The sequence below is a fragment of the Marmota flaviventris genome, chromosome 3 (assembly GCF_047511675.1).
Source record: "Marmota flaviventris isolate mMarFla1 chromosome 3, mMarFla1.hap1, whole genome shotgun sequence".
NCBI classification, from domain to species: Eukaryota; Metazoa; Chordata; class Mammalia; order Rodentia; family Sciuridae; genus Marmota; species Marmota flaviventris.
The window spans coordinates 101,721,869-101,749,599 of NC_092500.1; the positions used below are offsets into that span (position 1 = coordinate 101,721,869).

The following is a 27,731-nucleotide window of genomic DNA, read 5'->3' on the forward strand; positions in this document are numbered from 1 at the left end:
TAGGGTTTATAGACACATATTTCCACAAGGTAGCAGGGTTAGTGCCCACCATTGCTTTTGCCATGAAGATCTACAACATGATGGTGCCCAAAGACCCCTTATAGCTGGCCTGACAACCACACCTCACACCATCAAGCCTTTTTTCACCTGAGAGTGGCAATAGGGAGTAGGGGCTAATGCTAAATAAGCAAGCTCCAAGGTTGGTTTTACCATCATGAGGATGTCATCTCAAATTGCTCTATCAAGCTTAGCTTACCGAGCCTGGCCTGGCCGACAGCCTTCTATTGAGTTCTGTCAGGGGAATTTTACTAGCCTTATTAGAAATTTCTTCCTCTAATGGGCTGGATAAAAGTCTCATGCCTGAGTGAAAAGTCTGTCCCAGATCCACAATCCACCCAGCCTACGAGAAGTGCGGGCCCAGCTTCAACAATTTCCTGTATCACTTGGGGACTCAACTGTACACAAGGGGACACTCTCTAGTGATTTAGTTTCACTAGCCTGAAATTTCTTGAGAGCGAGCAAATGGGTTGAAAATTGACTTTTATTTTAAAACCCAGACTACTTTAGAGCTCAAAGCCGTTTGAAATATGGGTTTAAAATGACAGAAATTCCAGAGATGGAACTGGCCTTAGAGGTCCTAGCCCAAGTCCCTAGTTATCAATCAGGATATAGACTCAATAGAAATAAAAGTAACATAGCAAAGGAGCAGTAATTTTGGAAGGGGTTGAAGCTGGCCAACACTCCCTTCACTAAGGCCACTTAATTTTATTCAAAGCCCATCTTTACCTTGGCTGAGACCCCAAGAGCCAGTATAGTTTATACCTTATGTTGCTTTATATTTCTAGGTGTTGTGAAGTCTTAGCACTTGAGACCAACTCAGCAATCCCAAACCAAGTATTCTGACTTATGGACAACTTGGGGCCAGCAGAAGCCCCAGTAAATAGGATGGAGCAGTAGGAAGGGTCTGAAAGCCTTTAATGAGCACTAAATAAGAATGTCACAGACTTCATTTTTGTAGGAATAATTCACCTCCTTTCTCCTGTGACAGGTGTGCAGAATGTGGAGATAAGTGAAAACAAAAACAAAATATATTTTTGAAAAACCTATGCAAATCATGAAATAAGACAGAACATGAATGAAATTTTAGAGGAACTTCTTTGAAGGGATCTTGACCTTCAAGACCAATTTTTAAAGGTCATTCCAACTTGGCATTGAGACACTACAAACATCACCTCCTATAAAGGCTGAAAGTCACTTTTTATTCTTGAACATTACATAAAACAGTTCATAAGAGGCTCTTCTTAGAGTCATAACAGGGTTTTTATTTGAGAGAGAAAAGTTTTCCACTGACTAGGCAAAAAGGCAGGTAGGAGGAAATAGGAGGCCATGTGGGAGATGACAGGAAGGTGACAAGGATGAGTGACATCACAGGGTCAAAGGGGACTGGGTCCTCAAGCATGAGTGATATGAGTTCATACTTCAGGAGCCTGATCTTACTCCCAGCACATCCCCAAATCCCAGACCAGTGGGCAACCTTGGAAATATGACACCACAGCTGGGGCAGAATCCTGAAAGGTGCCAAGATTGTGCCACAATGGAGGAGAGGATGGTGGAGGGATGGGAAGATGGATAAATGGGCTGAGGCAACGCTCTCTTCAGAGGAATATAAAACTGGTGGACTGCAGAAGAACCAACGAGAATGGTTTGGCTTTGGATGTGCCTTTACAGTAACTGCAAAGTGACCTGGTAGGCCCGGGAGACCTGCAGTTTACCCATCAGCTGTACAGAAGCATGTGATGCACCAATATCCTTGCCTATCCTGCCTCACCTGCCAACCCTTTCCAGGACCTCTGATCCTCCTTTCCCCGCTGTATATATTTCATGCCTCCCAGGGTCCTCACATCCAAACAGTCCCCAACATTGTCCAATCTCCACAAGCTCAACAAATGGGTGCCCTCAAATCCTGTGGTTCCCAACTGCGGAGAAATCTGTGTCTATGCTGGAAATTCTAAATTAACAGAGATGTGCAATGTGAAATGTTTATCTCCTGAACAAAATAATACCTATCCAGAGGCCAAGTGGGTCCTTGAGGTCCCAGGGTCACAAGTCAAGTACGAGAATTGTAACTTTGACAAAAAAACACGTTACTCAGGGCTACATGCAGGGGAGGGTGAGTGAAGGGAAAAGTCCCTCAATTCATTCACCATTCAGTTTTATTACTCACAAAAACAAGTCCAACACCTTGTGCAGCAGCTCTGAGCTCAGACCTTGTCCTGCCACATCCCGTGAACCTGTACTTGTGACACTGCACATTACATGTCCCTCACTCAACACTTGAATCCCCACAACAACCCTGTGAGGTAGGTATCATCACCCTTCCCCTCCTGATCCACATGATGGATGAGGAAATGAGGCACACATTAAACATAGAGCAAGTCATATAGGAAATTCAGGCTCAGCCTGGAGTTTAAACAGAAAATAACTCCTGGCTCTCACCAGACTAGTCAGTGGTCCATTCCTGGTCTCTTTCCATCCCCTCTGGTGATTTCCCATAAGCAGTAGCACAAGAATTTAAAACTTCGTTTTGGTGAATGCAGACAACAATTTTCTTTTCAAGTGTACAGAGTTCCAAGACTGGGGGGTGATATTTAGGCACTGGCAGTGCCTCTCCTCAGGAGCCAGTGGACCTTCCCCAGCACAGTCCCTGACATGTGGGCAACAATTACAGACTAACACCCAACGTCTTAACAGGGAATGTGGCCGATCTCCCCGACTGCTCAGCCCTGCACAACACACAGAGTGGAGAGCTGATTTTAATGGCATTCCTCCAATGGACTTATTGTAAAAGAACAAGAAGGCATCTTGTCCTGGGTAGCAACACCCAGCAGCATTCACTTCAGACAGCAAAGGGCAGGCTGTGCTGCCCCAGAGCCCAGGGATCCCCAAAAGGCTCTGAAGCGGCTAGAGTCCTGAGATCTGGAACAGCCCCAGAGGGCCCCAGGGTCTGGAAGGATGCAGCAGTGGGGGCGGTGGCGGTGGTGCAGCGGTGGCAGCAACAAATCCAGCTGGCTCACACGTCAGGATTCAGGCATGGTGGCTTCAGCCAATGTGAGCCACAGACTCAGGAACGGCTCCTGTCCTCGTGGTTCCCAACAATCATCTTGCTATACAGCTTCTGCTGCTCCTCTTTGAACGTGTCCTTCACCTTCTCCCTCTTCAGTCCACCATCCCTGATGAGAAAAAGACCCATGTAAAGCAGAGAAGGCGCTGTGGCCCACCCACATCATGGCAGACGCACGGTGCTGCTCAAAGTCCAGGAAAAATTGGTCAGAAACAATGATACTCCATAGTTTTTTCATTAGGATGTCGACAGAAACCAGCCTAGACAGCTCTCTCTTGCCCAGAGGTTGACATTCATGATTCTTCTAAAAGCACTGTGTAACTGCTTACACCTATTCAAGCAGTTTTTAACATTGTTTCTACTCTGACCTTCACCTTCAACTTACAGAAGCTAAGGGGTATTCTGGCATTATGGGAGGAGAGCTAAGCTTCAAGAAATACGGAAACTCAATTGTCTGTAAAAACTGTCTATCTCTGGTGCTTATTTTGTGACTTTGGGGAAAAAGGTGACTTGACTTCTTTTTTTTTATATATCCATGTTTTCAAGAGGGTGAAACAAGAACATCACAGCATATCAGAAACACAGTATTTGGTAAACTAAGTGCTCAGTAAACATTCACATTTTTAAAAGGCCATATTCCCAAGGCCATGCTATTACACGAAAATCCACAGTTCAGTTTAAAACTTGATTGTCTATACTTTCTGTTTTCATAAGGCCCATCTAGCCAAATGTCCTCCATGACTGATCCATGCCCTCCATGCCCTTCAGAATGTAGCAATGATGTTCTGTACCAGCATTCATACAGATCAACCTCCTACTGTATGAAGCATAATTACCTCAGACACTAGGATAAAAAGTGATAAAATATGTCCATGGGCCAAATCCAGCCTGACATCTGCTCTTGTAAATAAAGTTTTATTGGGACACAGTCATATTAATTTATTCAAGTTCTAATCCTGGCTGCTTTCACACTATAATGGCAGAAGCAAGCAGCTGTGACAGACATTACAGGCCTAAAATATTTACTGATTTATTATAGAAAAGATGTTAACTCCAGCTCTAGTAGGTAATAAATTAAATGTAATAAATGAAACTTTTGCCTTTCTAAGGATGGTTCAATTCTGTCAAATACACTGAAATCAGAAGAAGTGTTATACTCCTGAGGTTTCAGATCAGCCTCAGGTCATCCCTATCTAAAGATGAGAACTGTCTAGGTACCCTGACATAGTGGTACAGTCCCAGGAAGGTACATGAAATTCACTGCTTCAGTCTAGGCATCCTGAATTCCATGCTCCCAGAGGTCAAGGCACAGGGTACTTCTGAGTCGGGACTAGGGAAAAGAAGTCATAGTGCTCTGTCTCCAGAGATGGTGGGTTTCATTCACTACACCAGGAAGGAAAGGAGCCTTTGTAAAGGAAGCTGATGACTCAGCATCTGCTTCAGAAACACAAGTTCCCCTAGACTCCACGACATCACTCTGCACTTACCACAGCAGGTCCACCAATCCTCCCTGCCTGGCAATGGCAGATTTCACCCTATTGGCAAACTGGACGGCATCTTCATCTTTCTGTAGTAAGAAATGAATAAAGGCCATTCAGCCATGGCTCATGGTCACATGTAGCTAAATGAAGACCTCTGACAGCTGGAGGCACTTACCTCTCTGGTCATGGGAGGCAGGTACCAAACACTGCAGACAATAGCCCAGCTGGTCATCATTCTCAGTAGATATGTCACCATTCCATATTTGCTGCTATTCCAGAAGGCATCACCAAACTGAGGGTCATACTAAAACACAATGGACATTAAGAAGTGAGTAGTTCTAAACATGTGGTATCAACAGCAATGCTCGTGAATGAACCCACTGAGGCAGTATAAGGGTTAGAGTGCTGCTCCTACCCCCGACATGAACACTTATGAAGCAACTCTACACCCAGATAGCTCTGAACTTTAGCCACGCTAATCTCCCCAGACTACTCTCAGCTTCTGCCTCAACAGGGAAGCTTCTTCTAACAGCCATCATCAAACAAATGTCTTCTCTCCTTGGACAGCTTCATGTCTCACCCATAGGCACATACACTCTATTAATAAAGTTTTCAAACATATCCAAAACAGAGACTAAGCTAATATACCCATTACCCAGATTCAAAATTGCCAACATATCATCATGCTTGTTTCATCTATCCTCTCCCCTCATATAAGGCCTATCTCTAACAGCATGTCATTCACTCATAAATATATTTAGTGTGCATCTGTGAAGTAAAGGGATTTTCATCTCTTTTTGTTGGCCTAGACTCAAACAATTTGAAAGCTTATGTTTCTGTATTTATAATTCTATCAAAGCAAATTATCCATTCAGGCAGGAAGCTTAATATTCACTAGCACATCCAAGAGTCTCATGAGGTCTCAACCATGTAGGCACTGTACTTGCCACCAAGAAGTAGGCGTATCATAAACTTTTTTATTTGTCAATGATTCTAATAGAGGTAAATGGCTGTTGAAATGACATTTTGTGGGAAATGGGTCTGTAGCTGTGGTCCTCATTCTAACCAAAAAGTAATTCATTTCCTAAATCGGGAAGTGGGTGGTTATCTCCTCTGAATACTCCCCAGTCCTTTATGATAGGGTGGCAACCCACTGGTATTCTCCTTCTGCTAGCACTGGACCCACGGTAGCCCAGCACTGCTATACTGGAGAAGAACAACTCATTGACTGGTACATCAGCTCCAGCCTCCACCTTCTTGCTGTATCCGGCCTTGGTGGCTGTGATAAAGACAGCATGCATCCTCAGAGGTCTTGTACCTTGATAGCAACAGGGTAAACTGTGGCTCCAATTTCAAAGCTTCCCTTTTTGAACATCATCACTGATGTATTATTGATGCAGGTTCCTAAAATGCAAGAGAGAATATAAAACACTGTTTTTTTTTCCTGGTCCTTTACCTGAAATATTAGGAATTTCTTCCACACTAAATAATAAAATAGGAAAAACCTGTAATAACCTCAACTTATAAAATGAACACCTACAAGAGTCAGGCAAAATGTTGTATTTCCTTTTCCTTTTTTTTTTTTTTTTTTGGTGCTGGGGATTGAACCCAAGGCCTTGTGCATGCGAGGCAAGCACTCTACCAACTGAGCTATATCCCCAGCCCCACTTCCTTCTCTTTACAGGCCACTTTCCCTTATTCCCACACACCAGCCTAGAAGAAGGCCAAAGACATTTGGTAGACTCCACAAGAAGGTGAAAGGGTACTTACTGTCAGCAGTACCACAGAAGATATTAATGCACTGAGGAAATTCACCCCGTGAATCTCTTAGTCCAAATTCTGAATTTCCCTGAGATTTTAGTCCCACAACCAATCTAAAGGTGACCAAAAGGTGACCACGGAGCTGCAATCCTGCATAGCGGTCAACACTGCAGCTCTGTGGGGACCAACTCCTTCTTACCTTCTGGGAAGATGAGGATAGGTAGCTTGCTTTTATCTTGTACATGCTCAGTCAGTCTTTAGAAGAAAAAAATAAGACAAAGAAATAGATAACCTCAGGCCAATCATCATCAAAGTGATTAATATATGTCACACTAGCTTGGGCATGTTAATAAACCCTTGTTTTTTATAAACCCCAAATCTAAAACTCATGAAGAAAATTTATATGGGCAGAGTACTACTATTTAATCCATATAATCATTCAATTCAGTATTAAAGTCTACACACAAAGGATGCTGCTCAGACTTAATACTATCTGCAGGAGGCTCACACATAGCACTCTCAGAAGTCTTGTTGCCTGACTACACAACAGCCATGCTTGGTTGGACCTTGCTATGGTTTATCCCTTCAGAAACTTGTGGTGAGCCAGTTACAATGGCAATTTAGCAAGGCTCTAAGCAACTTGGTGAGACCCTGTCTCAAAATTTAAAAAATAATAACTTAAAAGGCTGGGGATATGGCTCAGAGGTTAAGTTCCCCTGGGCTCAATCCTTGGTACTTGCCCTCCCACACAAAAAAATTTATGGTGAAATCTGATTGCCTTATAACAGTGTTGGGAGGTGGGGCCTTTAAGAAGTAATTAAGTTGTTAAGAGGGATTAATGCAGTTTTCATGGTACTAGATCAGTTACTTTAAGAGTAATGTCTGTTGGCTGGGGATGTGGCTCAAGCGGTAGCACACTCGCCTGGTGTGTGCGGGGCGCTGAGTTTGATCCTCAACACCACATAAAAATAAAATAAAGATATTGTATCCACCCAAAACTAAAAAAATAAATAAATATTAAAAAAAGAGTAATGTCTGTTAAACAACTTATTCCTGTCCTAAAAAAAAAAAAAAAGTAGGGTATTAGAAAGCAAGGCAGCCTCTTGTGTTTTGTCTCATCTGCACCTGCCTGTTGCCACTTCTGCTTTTCTATTATGTTATGGTGAAACATGAAGGTCTTGCCAGATGTGGTCACCCAAATGTGAACTTCCCAGCCATGAAGAGCTGTGAATCAAAATAAGCTTTTCTTCATAAATTACCCAATCTCAGGTACTCTGTTAAAACTGGGGAAAACAGACAGTCCCTTGTCTCAATATTCTGTCCCTAAGCAAAGGTGCAGCAACAAGAATTTAGTGGGAGGTTCACAAAGACCTGTGGAAGATAAACTCAACTGAGTCTTGATGTCATTACTGCAACTCTTTTCATTACATGCACCAGAAGGAGACTGAGCAGCAGTTTGTGTGTGTTTCTTTCTTTTTTCTTTTCCAGAGGAGTTTTTTTTTTTTGTGTGTGTGTATGTGTATGTGTGTGTGTGTATGATAACGAATCTGTTTGGAGATTTCTAATAGCAATCAAAGTTCATACTTTTTTTTTTTTTTTTGAGAGAGAGAATTTTAATATTTATTTATTTTTTTTAGTTTTCAGCGGACACAACATCTTTGTTTGTATGTGGTGCTGAGGATCAAACCCGGGCTGCACGCATGCCAGGCGAGCGCACTACCGCTTGAGCCACATCCCCAGCCAGAAAGTTCATACTTTTAATTAACTTTTTTTTTATGATACTGGGGATTGAACTCAGGGGTGCTGTACCACTGAACTACATCTCCAGACCTTTTTTTTTTTTTTTTTTTTTTTAATTTTTTATTGTCAGACAGAGTCTCACTAAGTTGCTGAGGCTGGCGTCTAACTTGTGAACTTCCTGCCTCAGTCTTCCAAGTTGCTGTGATGACAGGTGTACATACATCACAACCAGCTTATACTTTTCATATTGTTTTAGGAAAAAATTCATTATGAGAAGAGTATAGGCCCTGTGTAAGAACTATACTCTACAGTGAATTATAACTTTACAGTGGATGGATAACTACCCCTAAAACGTTTTCTGTTTATGTTACAACTGGGCAAATAGCATTGTTCATTTACCTCTTAGCCACCAGGTGGCGATCTTTCACTTCAGAACGCTCAAACCAGACGTGGGGGCAGGACTTCACCATGGCTCTCTGAATCACACCCATGAGTCCCCCGTGCACTTGACCCACCTAATCTCAGACAAAAGAATAATTAGGAAGCCACCCTCTCACAATACCCCCAACTCTGGGGAGAAGCCATAGGTCCCAAAAATGAGTACTCCAACCTTCATCCATAGATATCTGATTGCTAACTGCAGGTTTCTCACTATCAAAAAACCACTCTGAATCCTAAATGTCTCCTTTTAACCAGAGATATACAATTAAAGAAATAACTTAAAACCCTAAATAGTAAAGTTGAGTGATCCCTTGTGTCCCTCCCAGGTGTGTGCCAGATGCAGTGGCACACACCTATAATCCCAGTTACTTCAGAGGCAGGATGATTTCAAGGACAAGGACAGCCTGCGCAACTTTAATACCCTGTCTCAAAAATAAAAAAGGAGCTGGGGACATACCTCAGGGGTAGAGCTGCTTATTTAAGTATGTGTGAGGTCCTGGGTTTGATCCCCAGTATTGAAATGCATGAATGAATAAAATGCCCCTCTGGCCATTCTCAAATGCCCTCGAATCCAGTCCTTTCAAGTCCCCATCCTCATCCTGTACCCTTTCTTCCGTGGTTTGCCCAAAAAAAAGCCAAAGTACCAACTTTAGCCACAATCTTATCACTTCAGAATACCTCCTATTTCCAAGTCCCTAGTCCCCAAGGAGTTCCCCAAGGTGACAATCTAGATCAAGGGTCCACGGGTAACAATATGCTTACATATTTATACCCTTAAGAAGGTGCTTTGTGAAAGGTTCAGAGGTCAACCAATTCTGACCCTTTAAGGAGTCCTGCCTCAAAAAAATAGGAGGAAAAAACTTACCATGGCATAGTAGCCGTCACTGGCCAAAATGATCACATCAATAGGAGATGTATGATTGGCCACACAGATGCCTCCATTTCTTGGTCTGTTTTTTCTAGTGTAAAAAATATGCAAAGCAATAAAAATGAGTGTGAAACGATTAACTTAGAGCATATCTCTCACCTCATAAATTTCACCAGCTCTAACTTAAAGCTCAGAAGTCTCTTTGCAATTGGTTGAGTGCAGGTGAGTCCAAGTCACAGTTTGGGCCAGCACCATCTCCCTTTGCATCCAAACAAAGTTGCCTCACCTGTCATGATAGGTAATGATGGCTGTTAGGGCTCGCACACAGATCCGATAACACATCAAGTGAACGTGTTTACTCAAGAACTCCTTAAACCTGCAACAATAGGAAAAAGTTTGAGGTTTTATCTTACCTGTAAGAAGATGGGACAATTTTGACTCCAACCATTTAAATCTGAAAAATGCTTTTATAAATATTACTGAGTATTGTAAACCCTGTAAGGTATTATCCTCTTTATGTCACACAAGATGAAACAAAGAAATGGCAACAAGACTTGCTTTCATTCCCCTACATTATTGGTTCAGTATTCATAGCCTATAACTCCCAACACAGGTGGGCCAGGGTATCTCCTCGAGTCCTTTCCCCTAGTCATTCCCAGAGGCAGGCCAAGCCCAGAGTTCAACCTCCTCACCAGTCCCAGCTGCTAGCCCTACAACTTCCCTGAAAGAACAAAGCTTAAAAAAAAGACAAAATCTACTCGCATTCCTAATTATTTTTTAAAACTTTACCCTCTTCCTTATCCCATCAATTTATCAACTTAGCAGAATGCTCAAAATTGAGTGATATGCTATAAAAACTGTTAACACTTGGGCCTTGGACCCTATGTTTTTGTGGTTGCTGCCTTTTTGTCTTAAAATGCGAAGAGTATGAGGGCTGAAGGACAAAAAAACCCAAAACCAAACAAAATAGTCACAGGTCAAGATCAATCACTAAATGAAAGCCTTTACTGTTACCACAGGGTTACTTTATGGATTGGGTTAGTATCTGAAAGAGTAGCTTGGCCTGCAGTATCAGCCACCATTCCCAGAACTGACCGCCCCACAACTGAGCACTTGTGCTCTACTTACCTCCCATTCGGTAAGTATCCCACCACAGTTGTGCCCACCACCAGGAGGCTAATCCCCGTGAACGCAAGAGCTATCCTGTAACAGGAAGACAAATTGAAACACAGCAAACCAAGTGAATGTGTGAAAATGAAAGTAGGAATCCCCAAAACCACCTGCAAGATCTGAGCACCTAAGACCAGGCAAGAGTTCCACCCAGAAATGCAAGCAGACTATCAGAACCAGGGATCACTATAATTCCAAATGGGAAGCCAACTATGAATCTGTTTCTCAGCTGACTAGCACCTCAGGCATCAGGCAGTTAAGAGTGACAGGAAACCCTAAAGCAAGCTGTTCTGCCCTTGGGCAACTACTGTCCTGCTGTCTTTCCCCTGCCCTCTGGCTTTACACCCTGGCTGAAGCAAAGCCTCTCTGAAGCAATAGGAGGCAGAGCCTAAAGGTACTGGCATGTCTCAAGGCATCCTCGGAACACACAGCACAGAAAAACAGAAATCGCCAGGGCCTCTGTGTTGGAGAGGCGAGCTTCAGGAAGAAAGGCCATGCCCAGGGAGCAGTGGCCAGAAAGCACATGATGTTCCCTGTCCCTGTGTTCAGTCCATCTAGACAAGCAATCTATCTTCATAAAACCCTACTATTTCCGTCTGATATGCAGAGAATCCAAGGGCCTTTAAAGGATAACCATACCAAGGTACTTTTTTTCAAGAGTCAGATGGACTGAAAAATGAAAGAACCACACTATTCTTTCTAAAATGGGAAAACAAAACAGAGAGATAGGCAGATCATGCTTCGGGCTTAGGGAAAGCAGGTCAAGTCTTTTATCTTCACCAGACCTTGCCCTCACCTGAGTGGTAGAAGAAAGCAATACCGAATCAGCACTCCTAACCCCCACAAGACAGTAAGCCGAAGACTGATGTACTGGAAATTATAATTGGTTCTGCTCAGCAGGTTCCAGGATTCCAATTCCTCCGCCGAGAATCTCTTTGTCACCTCATCATCCATAATGGTCTCCATTCCTTTCCGGCAAAAGTAGAAAATGTCAGAGAGCTCAAACTCTGGAGTATTATCCAGAGCCTTACTACTACCACTTCGGCGAATCTCTTTGATCTCTTCTTCTAGTGAAGTAGGATCTTTAGCAATGATTCCTACAAAAGAGAACACCCTGGTCAAGCAGCAAGCTAGGAAGGAGCATGTTAGAAATAGGGTACAAATACTGCATTTTAAATAGTGAAGGGTACCTGTGTGCTATGGTTTAACAACATTTTAAGTGTGTCCCCCTAAAGATTCAAAACATTATTGAGAGCTATGCATTTTTAAGAGGTAAGGTCTCATGGAAGGTGATTAGGTCATGGGGTCATGTCTGATCAGAGGACAAACACTGGTATCTTGGGGAGTCAGATCTGCAGAAGTGGATTAGTTCCTGCAAGATAAGGAACTAATTTCCAAAAAGCAAGATCAGACCCTCCCCATTCTCTTGGGTACTCTCTCATCACGTAACCATCTCCTTACTTCTTCCTTCCCTCACACATGCTCTCTTGCCATGTGATGCCATCTACCACATCGTGAAGCAGCCAGGCTCTCAGCAATGCCATGCTATGCTATCTGGATTTTTCTTTTTTCTTTTGGTACTGGGAATTGAACTCAGGGGCACTTGACCACTGAGCCACATCCCCAGCCCTATTTTGTATTTTATTTAGAGACAGGGTCTCAAATGAGTTGCTTAGTGCCTCGCCTTGCCATTGCTGAGGCGGGTTTTGTACTGAGATTCTCCTGTCTCAGCGCCCCTAAGCCTCTAAGATTACAGGCGTGCGCTACTGCACCCTGTATTTCTCTATGCACCTGAATGAAGAGCCAAATAAACCTTTTTTCTTTATAAACTACCCACTCTCAGGTTATAGGAACAGAAAACAGACTAAGTGTACGATTGAAAGCACTTAGGAACATATTTCAAAGAGCTCTTTTAGGCTAAGAATCAAGACACAATCTTACCGTTGGTATAGGGCTTATAAAGTTGGTGGTTCTTCTCCTTGGCTCCTCTCTCCATTCTCAAGGTAGCCCACTGTTGGGAGAAAAGGGAGGTGATGGCAAAATATGAGAGCATGAATGAGATCCTTTTTCAATCAGTGAGCACCTCCTTTTCCATTCTGTGAAAGGGATTGGACTATAGCCAAGCAGCACACGTTCTGAAAGGGGACCCACACCCCTCTCAGAACAGGACCTTCCTTGATAACCAGGACCCCACTAAGCAGGTTCCAGGATTTCAAGTTACTGAGAGGAAAGAGCTGGAAACCCCAAAAACCTGGGCAAGTCACTCAGGCTTTGTTTCTCACTGCCTGAACCTCTTTTCCCTGTATACTTAAGGAACTTGCCAACTGACAGTACCCAACTAGCAAAATCAAGTATCTTTTCAAATTAATCCAGAAAGCAACAATTTTAATTTTCAAGGATATAAAGGACTTAAATAATGTGTATGTCTGGACTGTAACAAGAGTAACCTTTTTGCAGAAGAAACCCACAACAACACAGAAAGCCCTGGGACTGCTTCACTGAATTAAATGTGGTGGGTATTTGGAAATTTTAAAAATCCAGTTCAGGTTAAGGGTATGGCTCAGTGGTATAGTATTTGCCTAGCATATATGAGGCCCTGGGTTCAATCCCCAGCACTGCAAATTAAATCATTCAGTTTCAACGCCCAAGTTTAGCCCTCACTAGCTGTCTTACTCAAGATCTCCCCATCCCCTCAGAATCTTGGTTTGTTTACCTGCAATAGAAGATCAACACTATAGTGACACCTCTTACTTTGGGGGGTCTTTTAGGATCAAACAACATCATGCATGTGACAGAACATGGAAACACAAAGCACTCTGTCGTCTTATTACTCAAATCTCTGAACTCTAGAAGAGACTGAGAAAGTTGGCTGTCCTGGAGCTCTCTACCTTCATTAAAACATTTTTAACTGAAGTAAAATAGAATCAGAGGCTGAGGTGGAGTCCTTCCACTATCACATAATGAAAGGTAAAAACAAGAGCTAGCTCACTCATTTCCTATTGGAATATGTTATCACTGAACAGAAAGTTATTTCCACATTGAATCAAGAAAATATTAAAAAGATGTCTTCAAAATTCTGTGTCCACAGTTATGCAAGGCGGGAGAGAACCCTATGGTGCCATGCAAATGCAAAACACACCTGGCCCAAAGTATCTGATGTAGATTCTGCTGGTAGAGCCTCAAGTACCAGCTAGATTGCTCTGCATAATCTAGCAAAGCCAAAAGTGGGAAATGAGTATAATCAGTGACTTAATCCCAAATGGAAATTTCTTCAAATGCCACTGTCTTAAAAAAAAAAAAAAAGGTGGTTCTCAAGAGTCATCCACTCAAAAAATGTTGAAGGCCAGAAAACGCAACCCATTTTCTATATTTCAGATATTTGACAGCTGATATCTTTGGCTTTATGCTTATATGGATTATCTCTTCTGGAAAAAAATGTTAAAATAATTCCTAAAATGGAGGAAGGTAAATTCCACCTGTTTTTCTGGAACAAGGAAAGAGGTTTAAAAAAAAAAAAGAAAAGAGGCAAGACAAACCTAGACATAGAGATAACAGGTTACTCAACCAAAATTTAAGGTTTTACATTTGGGCCAAGACTCTGTATTGGTGTAACAATGTTCAGTACAGAAACATTTGATTCTGTTATGACAATACTGATACATTAGACAGCAATAGGTAGGTGAGATATGACATCAGGCTGTGGGTTTTGCTTTAATTGGAAGGGTGTCTCTGAGATTCTCCACCTCTTTAAGTAAGAGCTCAGTGGTCAGTGGGTGGGGTTCAAATTCCCAACAATCTAATCACTGGGTTGTTTGGGTGACTAGTCCCATATCCAGAGAATATTTAGGATCCCCCTTTAAGTCACACCATTAGCATAAACTCGGGTGTGATCAGAGGAGTGAAATGTGAGCCAAGCACAGTGGCACTGGCCTGAGGCAGAAGGATCACAAATTGAAGGCCAACTTGAGCAACTCAGTGAAACCCCATCTCAAAATAAAGAGGGTTAGGGATATAGTTCAGTTTTCAAGCACCTGAATTCAATCCCCAGAACTGAACAAATAAAAGGGTTGGTGAGCGGGAAGTTCACTGCAAATAATAAAAGACACTACTATCACTCAGCAAATTCCTAGGGTTTTAGGAGCTCTGTGACAGGAACTGGGCCCAAAGACCAGCTACATTTTATACTATGATACCACAGGACAATGCACAATACAATAGCAATGTCTGGAAACTATGCAATTGGATTCTCTGAGCTGTCACTTTAAGTAGTTTGTGGGGCAGGGGTAGAGTGCTTGCACAGCCATGGGTTCAATTCCCAGTACTGCTAAATAAATAACCAACCAACCAACCTAGCTTCAGAATTCATTTCACCATAAAAATCTCTTCCTCTGAACTGAGATGCCAGGCTATTCAATATTTAATTACATATTCCCCTTTCAGCCCAAGACAATTTAAGGGTATTAACAATACAGTGATCTTAGGTAACATTAATCTGAATGGAGATCTTGGCAGGTAAAATGTAGATGGTTCTTCATGCAGCATTTTTGCTAGTTATTTATTCTATTAAACACTATAATTTAGGAACTAATAAAATTAGTTAAGAGCTACAGTCCTGGCAAAACTAATCTCAGCAGAAACTTTCCCCTTCTTTTCAGTCAGTCTCCATTGCATTTTCCCATGAATTAGAAACTGAAGAACCTGGCATTTACAAAAGAGATGCTTTGATCATCTATCCCCTTCTATTTCCCATGCAAACACTCCACCTTTAACACATCTCTTCCTTCCTTCCTGCTACTGCCAAGTCTACAACTTTATTCTTAATTTTACAGAAGTGCCAACTTTATGTTTGCAATGAAAAAGTCCAGGCAGCCCTCCCAGTGCAGCAAGCAGATTCAGAGGCAGCACACTTGCTCCTGATTCACAGCAAGCCTCCTCTAGTGTTACTCCCAATCTTGGTGAGTAACACCTCTCCCTTTAACCACTCCAGCTTTCAAGGTCCCTCTATGTTACCAAACCCTAGCAAGTCACTGCTTAAATAGCCCTCTCTCACACATCTACCTCTTGTTTCATGCCACTTCATCATTCACTCCCTTATTCTCTTGTTACACTAATTGCTTTTTTTTCCTCCAGAGTCTCATCTTGTCATTCACTTGCTCAGAAAAGCTCAATGACTAAAGAAATATTCAGGCCAAATAAAATGGCATGTGCCTGTAACCCCAGCTATTCAGAAGGCTGTGGCAGGAGGACCAAAGGTTAGTGGCCTGCATTAGCACTTCAGTGGCAGAGCTCTGACTTCCATCCCTAATATTATACAAAAAACAGAAAGAGAAAAAAATATATTGTAACCTACCCCCTTTCTTCACAAACTGGTTGTTTTTGCTCTAGTGTGTGGTGTGCTGTCTCTAAACAAGACTTTCATCTTTATTCACTGCACTTCTATTATGCTCTGTCTTCTTCATTTTTAAGATACAATTCAAATGCCAAATCTAAGATGAAATGTTACCTACCCAATTCCTGCAATCAGAATTAACCTTTGCTGAATTAGTTATGAGTGCATATTTGTGTTTCCAATGGGACTACAAATACATTGAAAGGAAGGAGCCAACTACTCATATGTGCATTCTGTCAGAGTCTGGGAGTGCCTTGCACTAAGCAGGTAGTCAATGAAGGGTCCATTTCATTAATCAACTCCCAGTATTTCTCTTCACCAACCTCTCCATATGAGAAAAGACCTGAAGTAACAAACCTAAGACTTCCCTGATATGAATCGTTCCATCTCCTTCAGTCTGTCCTTAACCTACCTTCAAGGTTATAATAGAATTGCACTTCTCACAGGGTAGGAAAGACATACATAATTAGCAACACTTCTTTCACTACAGCCATGGGAGACAGGAACTACCACACCCACTCTATAGATGAAGAAATAGAAAATGGAAAAATTCAATGACTGAGGTCAAGTTTTAGAGTTGGCAGGGAAAGCCCAAAGTATTTAAGGTAAAGGTTGCCTGACCCAAAAACAAATGCCCATTTACTGCAATCCCACTATCTTGTATTCAACTTCACCACCACCACCGGTTTCTGTGACTCTCTACCAACATACTCAACTTTGGAGCTGAACACTGATCAGATTTCAAGAGTCTCATCTTCTCTAACTGACCTGATCAATTCCTTTCACCTCAGGCAGAATTCAGGTCATTTATTTTCATCTTTCTCCTTTTTACCCAGGCATTCTTCTCTCCCTTTTCCCACGCCAAAAAATACCATCACCACTTGTGCAGAGGATATCTGAAGCAAAACACCAAGACAACATGCTGCTCTCTGCACAAGATAGTCTTCAGTAACTCAGCACAAGAGAGGGGACAGACAGACACTGATCCCATCACTTATATCCTCTTCATCTCCCCCAGTGGCAGGTATACAAATATCTTCTCTGGGTTTATTTATAGAGAATGAAATATGAAAAAGAGCTGTTAAGCCAGAGCTGCTTAGGTCTGTCAAAACCATAGGTATATATACTGCACGAACTATCATATATTCAGTTTTAATAATCTTTATGAATATTATGTAGTAAAATGTGAAAATGTCTAATAACAAAAGAAAATATCCACAAAATTAAATGTCCACACTATTAACACAGTCAAAATATCAATGTGTATTTTTCATCAAAGATTGAAAAGAAATATAATAAGCAAATAAAGGTGTTATAAACTGTGGGACATGGATGAATGTTTAAAATTATCTATTAATATATTATTTATCTGGTTGTAATAATAACCAGTAAAATATATAGCCTCTAGTGACTGGCTTTGTAACATTACTATTCTCCAAAAAGTGGCATCATTTATTTTGCTCAAGAATCCACAGACTATAGATAGGACTGGCATAAGCTGGGCGGATGGAAGAATGAGGACTGGAATCCTTGGAAGGTTCACCCTACCATGATGTGCATGAGATGCTGGGACTGTGATCTGAGACACCTACAGGTGTCCTACCTTTGCCACATCTGGTGGCTGGGTTCCAAGAAAAAGCCAGATACAAGATATATCTCCTTTTCTAAACCTAATATCACAAGGTGCAACACCTCAAGTTCACCACTACTATTTCTTGGAAACAAATCACTAATTAGGCTCACATTCAAGAGTGGGTAATCCAGATCCACCTTCTGAAGATGAACAACAGAATCACCTGGGGGTGGGGTATTTAGGGAAAAAAGTCTACCTAGAGGAATAGGGATGTAGCTCAGTGGTAAAGCACTTGCCTAGTATATGAAATGCCCCCGATTTGATCCCCAGAACCAATTAAATCACATCTTAATGCCCCCAAATAAGTTATTTTTAAAAAATATTGCTGGATGTGGTGGCACACATCTGTAATCTCATCAGCTCACAAAGATATCAAGTTCAAGGCTAGCCCAGTAATTTAGCAAGGCCCTAAGCAACTCAGTGAGTCTCAAAATAAAACATAAAAGGGCTGGGATATAACTCAGTGGTAAAGCACCCTGGGTTCAATCCCCAATACCAAAACAAAAAACAAAAGGCTTCCCTAAATGATAAAAATGTATATATCAGGAGAGAGACAAGTGAAGAAAGAAAATAAATAAATAAAGATAGAAGACAAAAGGAAAAGGAAACTATAGCTCCATTACTCCCAAATTCCTGGGAAATTTTTATAAGATGTTAAAGTTATTGTAAATTCAATTATTTATGAAAATTACCTGATTTGATTAATGCTTATGTTAGACTATACAATGTATTTTCAAATTAGATAAAACAAAGGGAGATGTATTTTATTTCAAATGAGATAAAACAAAGGGAATGTACCTATAATACAGGTACATTCTAAACATTATTTATTAGATAGAGGAGACAATGTTAGCCTGAAGGTCCTGGAGACCAGATCACTATAAACATTCTGTGATCCATGATCAAAGAATTGAGTTCCCCAGGCTGACACTGTTCCCATATGCCTTCCCATGCCCACCCCTTTTCTTTAAAAGAACAGCCTAAAACCCCAAAAGCGCATCTGACTCTTAAGTAGCTCCAATTCTTCAGAATGCATGTCTCCACCTTTCATTCTCTAATAAAAATTTATTTTTACTAAAACCAGAGATGGGGCTGGGGCTATATCTCAGTGGTATAGCACATGTGAGGCTCTGGGTTTGACGATCAGCACCACATAAAAATAAATAAAGGTATTGTGTCAATCTACAATTTAAAAAAATTAAAAAAAACAAAACAAAACCCTGAGGTCTCCTTAAATTTTTTTCTATAACATGACAAGAGCCTAGAAGGTCCAAATAGGTCTCCTCAGCCTCTCAAGACCTCCCTTACTCCCAAAACTGCATTAAGATAATCTCTGAACTATCTTAAGTTTTAAAATTACGTATATCATCCTAATATAGAAAAAAGTGAAGAGTCTAAAAAAGGTAGAAGGAAAATCTCTGCCATGAGATTAAACCTTTATGTTCCCTCCGCCAAAATCTTAAAACCCAGTCCCCAATGTGATATATTTGGAGGTGAGGTCTTTGGACAGTATTAAGATTATAAAGGTAGAGTCTTCATGAATGGGGTTAGTGCCCTCAGAAAGAAAGCCCAGAGAGCTCCCTCATCCCTTTCTATCACCTGAGGACACAGAAAGACTGATATCTGGGAACAGGCAGCAGGCCCTCACCAATCACTGAATCTGCCATTATGTTGCTCTTGGCTTCAGAACCTCCTGAACTATGAGAAGTAAATTTCACAGGTCACCCAGTATATGGCAGTTTGCTATAGTAATTTACTTTACAGGGGATTGACACTCCTCTATAAAATAAAAACAAAAACAGAAAAAAAATCACCCATAAATATGGGTGTCTTTTAGATATATACATGGAACACAAGATACATCTTTTCCAAGGCTTAACACTGGCTTGGACAAATCAAGTTCCTACCAAATATTATCACTGATAAAAGTAGTATTGAGTTTTCTATTAAAATCAACTCAGAGCAGAAACCAAAGGTGACACACTAATAGACTGGACACTCTCCCAGAACCTCCGTAAGCCCCTGCAGGCATGCACCAGTCCTTTCTAGCTCAACCCTTATTCTAGCGTATAGCCAACTCAGTCTATGAAGCTCCACAGGACAGGTACTATAGGGTACTCTGAACCCTTTATGTGCCCAGTCCTCTAGGAAGTAAAATCTATTTTTAGAAAAAAAAATTTTTTTTTCCCCTTTTTTGCCATGCTGGGGATTGAACCTAGGACCTCATGCTTCCTGGGCAAGTGCTTTAAGACTGAGATACACCCTCAACACCTACCACTTTATTAATTTATTTATTTTATTAATTTAAAAAAATGACAGCAGAATGCATTACAATTCTTATTACACATATATACCACAATTTTTCATATCTCTGTTTGTATATAAAGTATGTTGGCACCCAATTCGTGTCTTCATACATGTACTTTGGATAATGATGTCTATCACATTCCACCATCCAACACCTACTATTTTAAATGTTTAATCTTGAGTTTACAAATACATGTTACTTTCATCACCATTTCTAAACCGCTATGTACAAATCAGTGATTGTCAAGATGTGGTCTATAATGTCTGAAGGCTGAAGATTACATGTTCTACAAATTGGCCTAACACTAAACACCTAATGAATTTTCCATTGTATAATTATAAACTATGTTAAAAATCACAAGAATGTGCATTTAAAAAATAGAAATCACAGCCCTGGCACAGTGATGCACACCTGTAATCCCAGCCACTCAAGAGGCTGAAGCAGGAGGATCACATGTTTGAGGTTGGCCTTGGCAAGTTAGTGAGACCCTATCTCAAAATAAAAAGGGCTGGAGATTTAACTCAGTGGTAAAGCGCCCCTGGAATCAATCCCCAGTTAACCTCCCCACCGCCACACATAAAGATTCAGGAGATGGATTTACTTGGCATATTTGAACTTAAAATTTGGGAGACATTTTCAAAAACGTGGATTTTAGGCCTTTTATTTCATCCACTGCCATCCAAGTTAGACAGAAAAACACTAGGATCATAATTCTTATTTATGCATTTTTAAAATAATAATTTCAGGGTTCAGGTTGCAGCTCAGCAGTAGAGTGCTCATCTAGCACATGCAAGGTCCTGGGTTCAATCCTTAGCACCACATATAAATAATTAAATGGTTTTTTTTTTTTTTGAAAAATAGCAATTTCAGGGGGCTGGAGTTGTAGTTCAGTGTTAAAGTGCATGCATAGCATGTGCAAGGGCCTCGGTTCAATGCTTAGCAACCCCAAAAATAAATAACACAAAAACTAAAAATGACAATTTCCGTAGGCCCAAGAATGAATCACTTGCCTATAAACTTGAATAAAAGTTACTAGATATCACACCTTGTTGTCTCCTAAAAGTTTATCATTCTACTATTTCTGTCCTGGTGTATGTTTTCCACAACTAAAGGGCATGATATTACCTTATGTTTATATTGTCTACAGGGATCCTGTGTTCTTTAAAGATTTACTTGGCCTGAAATGTATGAAAATCCCTTTTCCTGACTGATTAAAATAGATACTATACATTAGTAAAACAGCCAGCTCAAAGACCAACTAGATAACTACTTCTCAGATTTTAACGTATAAAAAAAAAATCTGTATCTTGTTTAAAATGCAGATTCTAGGCTGGGGATGTAGCTCAGTGGTATACTTCCTGCCTAGCATCGCCAAAAAAAAGCACAGATTCTAATTCAGTAGTCTACAGCAGGCATGAGATTTTCATTCATAATCAACTCCTAGGCAGTAAATATGCTGCTGATCTCCAGGTCTGCTGAGCAGCAAGGGTAGCTACGTCCACGTACCCATAACTCCAGACATTATCATAAAAGGTGCTCAAAAAATTTGTCTTGAAAACTGACACTTCAACAAATACAGGTATATACATGTTCAAAGCAGCAGTATCCACAACAGACAGAAGGTGGAAACATACCATCAATGTCCTTCAGTGGATGAGTTGAAGCGAATTATGGTATAGACAAACAATAGAATATTATTTAACCATGCACACAAAAAAGAAACACTGATACATGCTATCATGCAGATGAACCTTGAAAATGTTATGCTAAGTGAAAGAAGCCGGATCCAAAAGAGCACATTTGGTATGATTCCATTTACATGAAATATCCATATTAGGTAAATCCTCAGAGACAGAACACAGGTTGCCAGCAGTTGAGTGAAGGGGAAATAGGGACTGATTGCTGAATGAGTAAGTTTTTTTTTTTTTTGAACTGGTGACAATGTAATAGAACAAGACAGAGGCAGTGGTTGTAAAATACCATGAATATACTTAATATATCACAATGATATACATAAAAATATTTCCACTGTAATATAACATTTCATATATTTCACTTGTCTCTTTCTTCATTGATAAAATGCAGATATTTACCCTATTCACCACAAAATTCTAAGGAACCAAAGGAAAGTAAAACATTTATTCTAAAGACTATAAATTAGGGTTAAAGGTGCAGCTCAGAGGTAGAGCACTTGCCTAGTAATGTGAAAGGCCCTGGGCTAGCACTGCAAAACAAAACAAAACCAAAAGATACCATATGAACAAGTAATGCTGCAATATTATTACCATTAAGGCTGCATTTCTCAAAAGTATACATGGTTTCAGCTGTGGAAAACAATTCTTGAAGATCTGGTAACTACTGACATTGCAATTAATAAATTAACCGGCTGGTTATTTAATAAATTAAAGAGCTGGAGATGTGGCTCAGAGGTTAAGTGTCCCTGGGTTCAAAAAACTAAAGTCTCACTGCATGGATCAACTTCAGGAAATATCACTCTTTTTGTTTTCACTATAAGGTGACTAGTTCTGTTTAGTGGTAGATCCAAGCTCTGACATATGTTCAGAAATTTATTATCCTTCTCTTTCAGGAAACAAAACAATTCAAATGCCTTTTTTTGTCTAAAATACAAGAACCTACTTAAGATAAATAAACCAAGGAGAGAAAAGGTTATCAGTGAGGGGATATGTTGGCTACAGCTGTGTGCTCCACTATCTGTTATACAAGAAGATATAGAGTCTGGCAATGATTTTTAAAATTCTAAGCCCCATTCTCTATGAAATAAACAGGCAAGCTGTGGAGTCATGGAATAAGTCCCTTTGCTCAGCATGAATCAAATACACAAGCAGCTTAGCTCTCTGAGAAAAACTGCCAAAGGCTTTCAAAAGTACACATTTATTCTTTTTTCACCAGATGCCACTTCCTATTCTCCTCACTTTCTCCCTATTCAATGAAGAGAGAGCCATTGGCCAGGTAAGAACTCTTTCGCCTAAAAGCATGTCCCCCTCCTTCCTCTGTGAAATAAACTTACTGTAACAGTTCAACTTACCGCAAAGATTTTTAACAAAGTTTTCATGTAGAGCTTTCGGATACCAAAAGAGACTCCAAAAATGGCGGGGACTATGATGAAAACAAGCAGGAGGGTGAAGAGGACTGTCAGGGAGATGCCCAGAAGGTTGACTATCAGGCTATCAAAAGGCAGCAACAGAAACATGGTGGAGGATCCAGGCCAGGCCAGTGCCCTCCTCCCCAAGCACAAATCACAGCCTTCAGATGGTCCTTTCTAACACCAGCAGCCTATGAAAGGAAGTCAGTCCTCCGAGAGTAAAATACTCCATTCCAAAGTTCACATCATTCAACTGCTTGTATAGAAGGGTTGGGGGCAGAATGACAGTACAAAAGGGCCACAGGAAGCAGCCCAAGAATGCCAGGTTTCCCCAGAATAGAGAGACTTCACAGTGAATGCGGGAGGATAAGTTTTAGTTAAAACATCCAAGTCCAGACTGAGTTTCTGTGCAAGTGAGCACCGAGGGAGGGGTCTCTGCTCTGCTATACTTATACTGCTTCCAGAGGTTTTCTTTCTTTTCCTGCCCCAGAGCATTCAGTAGATAAATCTGTCCTGCAGATCTGTATTGCCAGAAGTACCAAGAAGAGTTCACCTTGGTGCCAGAAAAATCCTGAAAACTCCCGTAGAGGAGGGTGACTGTTAGTACTTCACCCAGAAGGCTTTTTGAACGTGAATATGTGGAAATTAAATAATCGTTTTACTTAAAATTCCTTCATAAGCTGAAAATCAAGTTCATTGTAGAGAGTTCGTATCTGGCCCCATTCTCCCTCTGGAGAGGCTCTTGGTGCTTGCTGCCCCGAGGACCCTCCTACGTGGAGAGTCCCAACCTTCTCCAGTAGGACACAGATGCTGGCACTGAATGTGTCATGCTGCCTGCGGTGAGTGTAATTCCAGACGCGCCTGGCATTGATGTACTCTCGATATTCTTCTCCCTTAAGGCCCCCTTTTCAGCGGTGACCTTGGCAAAAAGTTGTTTACATGCTGCCAGATCTAGGGGTGGAAAGAGAAACACTGTCAGTCACACAAATCAAGAGGAGAAATGTCAATGTGCTTTGTTTACGGGCAGGGAGGGTTGTTTCACCATGAGCTTATCGTCAGAGCCAGCTTCTCAAGCCACTGAAGACAGAGGAACCAGGCAGGGCCACATATGGCAAACACTGATGAGAGGAAAACAAATATTCCATCTAGTTTCAACTCCAATGATAGGAATTGTGGTCACTCAAACTTTCTGAACAGAACATGCACGTCTAAAAGACACATTTCAAAAGACCAAAAGGGTATATTATGAAATGTAAATCTCCCTCCTACCTGTCCTGTTACCCAAAGTTCTCCAAGATTCAACCATAGTACCAGCTTCATAATCTGCCCTTGATAGTCTCTGCTTATACAAGGAAGTCATATTCCTCTGCCCAGGCCTGGCAGCAACAACAATGGCATACAACAAACATTGTTCTTCACCTTGCTTTTTATTTGGTTTTAGCTTAACATATCCTGGAAATAGTTCCATCAGCACATGCAGAGCTGTTGCACTCTTTGCAGGTATATATAGTTTTCAACTGTTAAGAATACACCAGGACCTAGGTTACCAATCTCCTAAAGCTAGAGACTACTAGTAGTTCCATTTTGTTTTTTATAAAAATGTAATGAATAACCATATGCATGTGAGATTTAGTACATAAAATGCACATGGTGAATATATTTCTAGGATAAATTCCTAGAACAGAATTGCAGGAGAAAAGGAAATGCATAGTTTCAACATTGCAAAACAGTGTTTTATTTCCTCCATAGAGATTAAACCCCTGCAGTCTATCTCCCTACCCTGGCTACTCATTTTAAAATTCCACTATTTCGAATATCTCACAAAAACATTCCAATTTTACAGTATTCATTCCATATCACAAGTTATCAAGTCCTGAACCTGGGAGTATCCTATCAAGTCTTTTAGGCAAAATATCTCCTGTACCTCATGGTGTAGAGACTGAACTCAGGGCCTCACATGTGCTAGGCACTTGCTACAACTCGAGTCCCTGGCAAAAAGATTTTGGCTTCTCACAAATCATCATCTAGCTCTGTCCTAAAATATTTAGAAATTCAAGAATTGAACAGGTACTGACTTCATTTTAAATTCTGTCCAATGCTTTATAAACTCAAACATGTTACCTCATTTGGTTACCTTGAATTTGTCAAAATGTATTATTCCATTTTCTAAATGAGGAAATGAAGAGAGGTAGACACAGATCCATTTCTATACAGCTCCAACACTTTTTCACACAGTGATCAAATACTCAACAAGGACACGACAGTTCAGTGACAATGAGTCACAAATAAAAGTTCCCATTTTTTTTTCTTTTGGTGCTGGGGATTGAACCCAGGGCCTTGTGCAAGCAAGGCAAACACTCTACCAACTGAGCTATATCCCCAGCAAAAGTTCCCATTTTTGATCCCCAGGTTCCCTCATTTTCTTCTACTTTTACCTCATTATTATTGCTAACATTTACTGAATGCTTACAAGATGATTGGCACTGAGTAATAAGCACTTTACATATATTGTTTTCACTTAGTTCTCACAACTCTGGAAGAATTATTATTATCAAGGCCATTTACAGGCAAGGATACTGAGACTTAGGAGATTATTCACAGTGGTAGAATAGGATAAGGACAAGTGCCTTTGTCTCTGACCTCTTCCTATCTCACAAACTATCCTGAAATAATTCTTTCATGCCAGGCCTGCTCTACAGAACTTCTTGTGATTAGAGAAAAACCACAAAGCAGATCTGGATTCACTTATCAAGATTTGGTGTTCTTCTCAGAATCCAAAGTACAGACATGCTCTTTCATTTTTATAAACTGGCCAAACTATATGTGCATGCCAGATTTCTAACTATATTCCAAAGCAGCTGAGGAATCTGCGTCACTGTGTTCCTTTTACCTGTCAGATCGCTGCCTAATTCTACAGCTGTACCTCCACTCCAGTCTTTCATCTCAACCCTCCCATGAGAAAGATGCAGCAAGAAACCTCTGTCCCACTGGCCAAGGTTACTCTTAGTTTCAGGGACCCAGGGTGACTGTCATTAGGGCGACTTTGACGCCACATGCCAAAGTTTTGATGGCTCTTCTTTGAATCACAATCAATTGAGAATTCCCAATGTTATTCTGGGTTAATGTCCCCCAAACAATAAACACATGTAGCAACAAACTAATTTCTTCACCTAGTTCAGGGGTTGGCAAATCACAATGTGTGGGCCAACTCTAGCTATGGCCAGTTTTATATGGATCTTGAGACAGATCCATATCTTACCTTGAGATAGGTATGGTTTTCACGTCTTTAAAGAGATGAGAGAATTTTAAAAAGATTATAACAAAGACCACAGCCTACAAAGCCTAAAATATTTACTATCTGCCCCTTTACAGAAAGTTTGCAACCCATGACACAGTTGATCCTTCCTTCCCCAGAGGTAGTGACCTCTCCCCACGTTGTCCCGCCGCACCCTGAGTTCACATTTGTGAGTGCCAGCCTCTCAGAGAACAGGAAACTAGCCAAACAAGTTATCCAGCCAACATTAATCTTCACATAAATTCTCAGAAGTAGAGGAAACAGCAAGCAAACTGGGACTGGTTATCAAATAAGCTTCCAAACAACTTGGGAATTAGTATAAAAATAATTAAAGCCAGAGGTATCTGGTGTCTCATGGACCCCTTAATACAGACTTTGATGTCTGGAAATATCAAAACTCTACTCACATCTGAAAAGAATTCAATCAAAGTACAATTTCTGGATAACTGCTGATTTAGGAGAGGATATTACTTTAACTCAGGTAAATATAACCATGACTATTTAAAAGTGTGAAGTAGGGGAAAACATTAATTCCTAGAAATAACTTAAGTTCCACATCTGGATTCCAGCTAAACTCACGAAGAATCATTTGGACCAAAGTTGCCTCAACAGCTCAAATGTTCCAGAGAGAAACATAAGAGCCAACTAACTCTGAACCTTTTAGGAAGGCAACAGAGCCCATCTCCAGGCCAACTAAACTATTCAACCTGCTGAATGGCAAATCTAAGCCTGGAGGCCTCCAGATGGCCTCAGTTCTTGGAGTGACTAGTTCTTCAATTCAACAAATATTCACTGAGCACACACCATGTGCCAGATATTTATTCCAGGGTTAGATATTATTGTTGAACAAATATTCCTAGAGAAAACAATCAAGCAAGTAAACATATATAAAGTCACAATTTCAAATTTTCATGATTTTTGTTTCTGTGTATTTTTGCACTACTGGGGATTGAACTCAGAGTTTCACACATTCTCGTGAAGTGTTCTATTACTGAGTGATATCTATCCCCTGCCCAATTTTCAAGATTTTGGAAAAAAACAGAGCCCAAGAGGAAAAATTAGAGGAAACTTAACGTAAATCAGGACCTCAAAGCTGAGCTTGGGGGTGTACCCTCTAATCCCAGTGACTCAGGAGGCTGAGGCAGGACAAGTTTGAGGCCTTGTTATCGGAAAAAAAAAAAAAAAGGCTGAGAATGTAGCTCAGTGGTAGTGAGCTCCTGGGTTCAATTCCCAGTGACATTCATAAATAAATAATTAGGGCCTCTACACCCCTTCATCAAGTATGTGGTAGAAACTGTTATCTTTCCTAATTGCAGGATCAAATACTTCCCAGCTAACTCTTTGAGACATTTTCTAATTCAGGAAACCATGACTGTCAGAATATGTCCAGAGATGCCAAGTACCAATCTGAAAGGTTAAAA

At 40.8% G+C, this 27,731-nt stretch overlaps 1 protein-coding gene across 3 annotated transcripts in view; it reads right to left on the reverse strand.

The window, feature by feature from the left end:
• Positions 1-1,238: 1,238 nt before the first annotated feature.
• Gpat4 (glycerol-3-phosphate acyltransferase 4) overlaps positions 1,239-27,731 on the reverse strand; it is a 38,168-nt gene continuing 11,675 nt past the window's right edge. For 2 of the 3 annotated variants that reach the window (XM_027939261.2, XM_027939262.2), the window contains exons 2-13: positions 22,959-23,966; positions 12,524-12,593; positions 11,379-11,679; positions 10,541-10,615; positions 9,699-9,788; positions 9,410-9,503; positions 8,503-8,618; positions 6,563-6,618; positions 5,921-6,006; positions 4,778-4,906; positions 4,609-4,688; positions 1,239-3,230 (exon numbers count right to left, since the gene is read on the reverse strand). In XM_027939261.2, the coding sequence (XP_027795062.1) occupies positions 3,122-3,230; positions 4,609-4,688; positions 4,778-4,906; positions 5,921-6,006; positions 6,563-6,618; positions 8,503-8,618; positions 9,410-9,503; positions 9,699-9,788; positions 10,541-10,615; positions 11,379-11,679; positions 12,524-12,593; positions 22,959-23,123 (1,371 nt within the window). In that variant the 5' untranslated portion in view covers positions 23,124-23,966 and the 3' untranslated portion in view covers positions 1,239-3,121. Of the gene's footprint in view, positions 3,231-4,608; positions 4,689-4,777; positions 4,907-5,920; positions 6,007-6,562; positions 6,619-8,502; positions 8,619-9,409; positions 9,504-9,698; positions 9,789-10,540; positions 10,616-11,378; positions 11,680-12,523; positions 12,594-21,546; positions 21,575-22,958; positions 23,967-27,731 lie in introns of those variants that run through there. The other variant, XM_071610182.1, reaches the window with a different exon arrangement.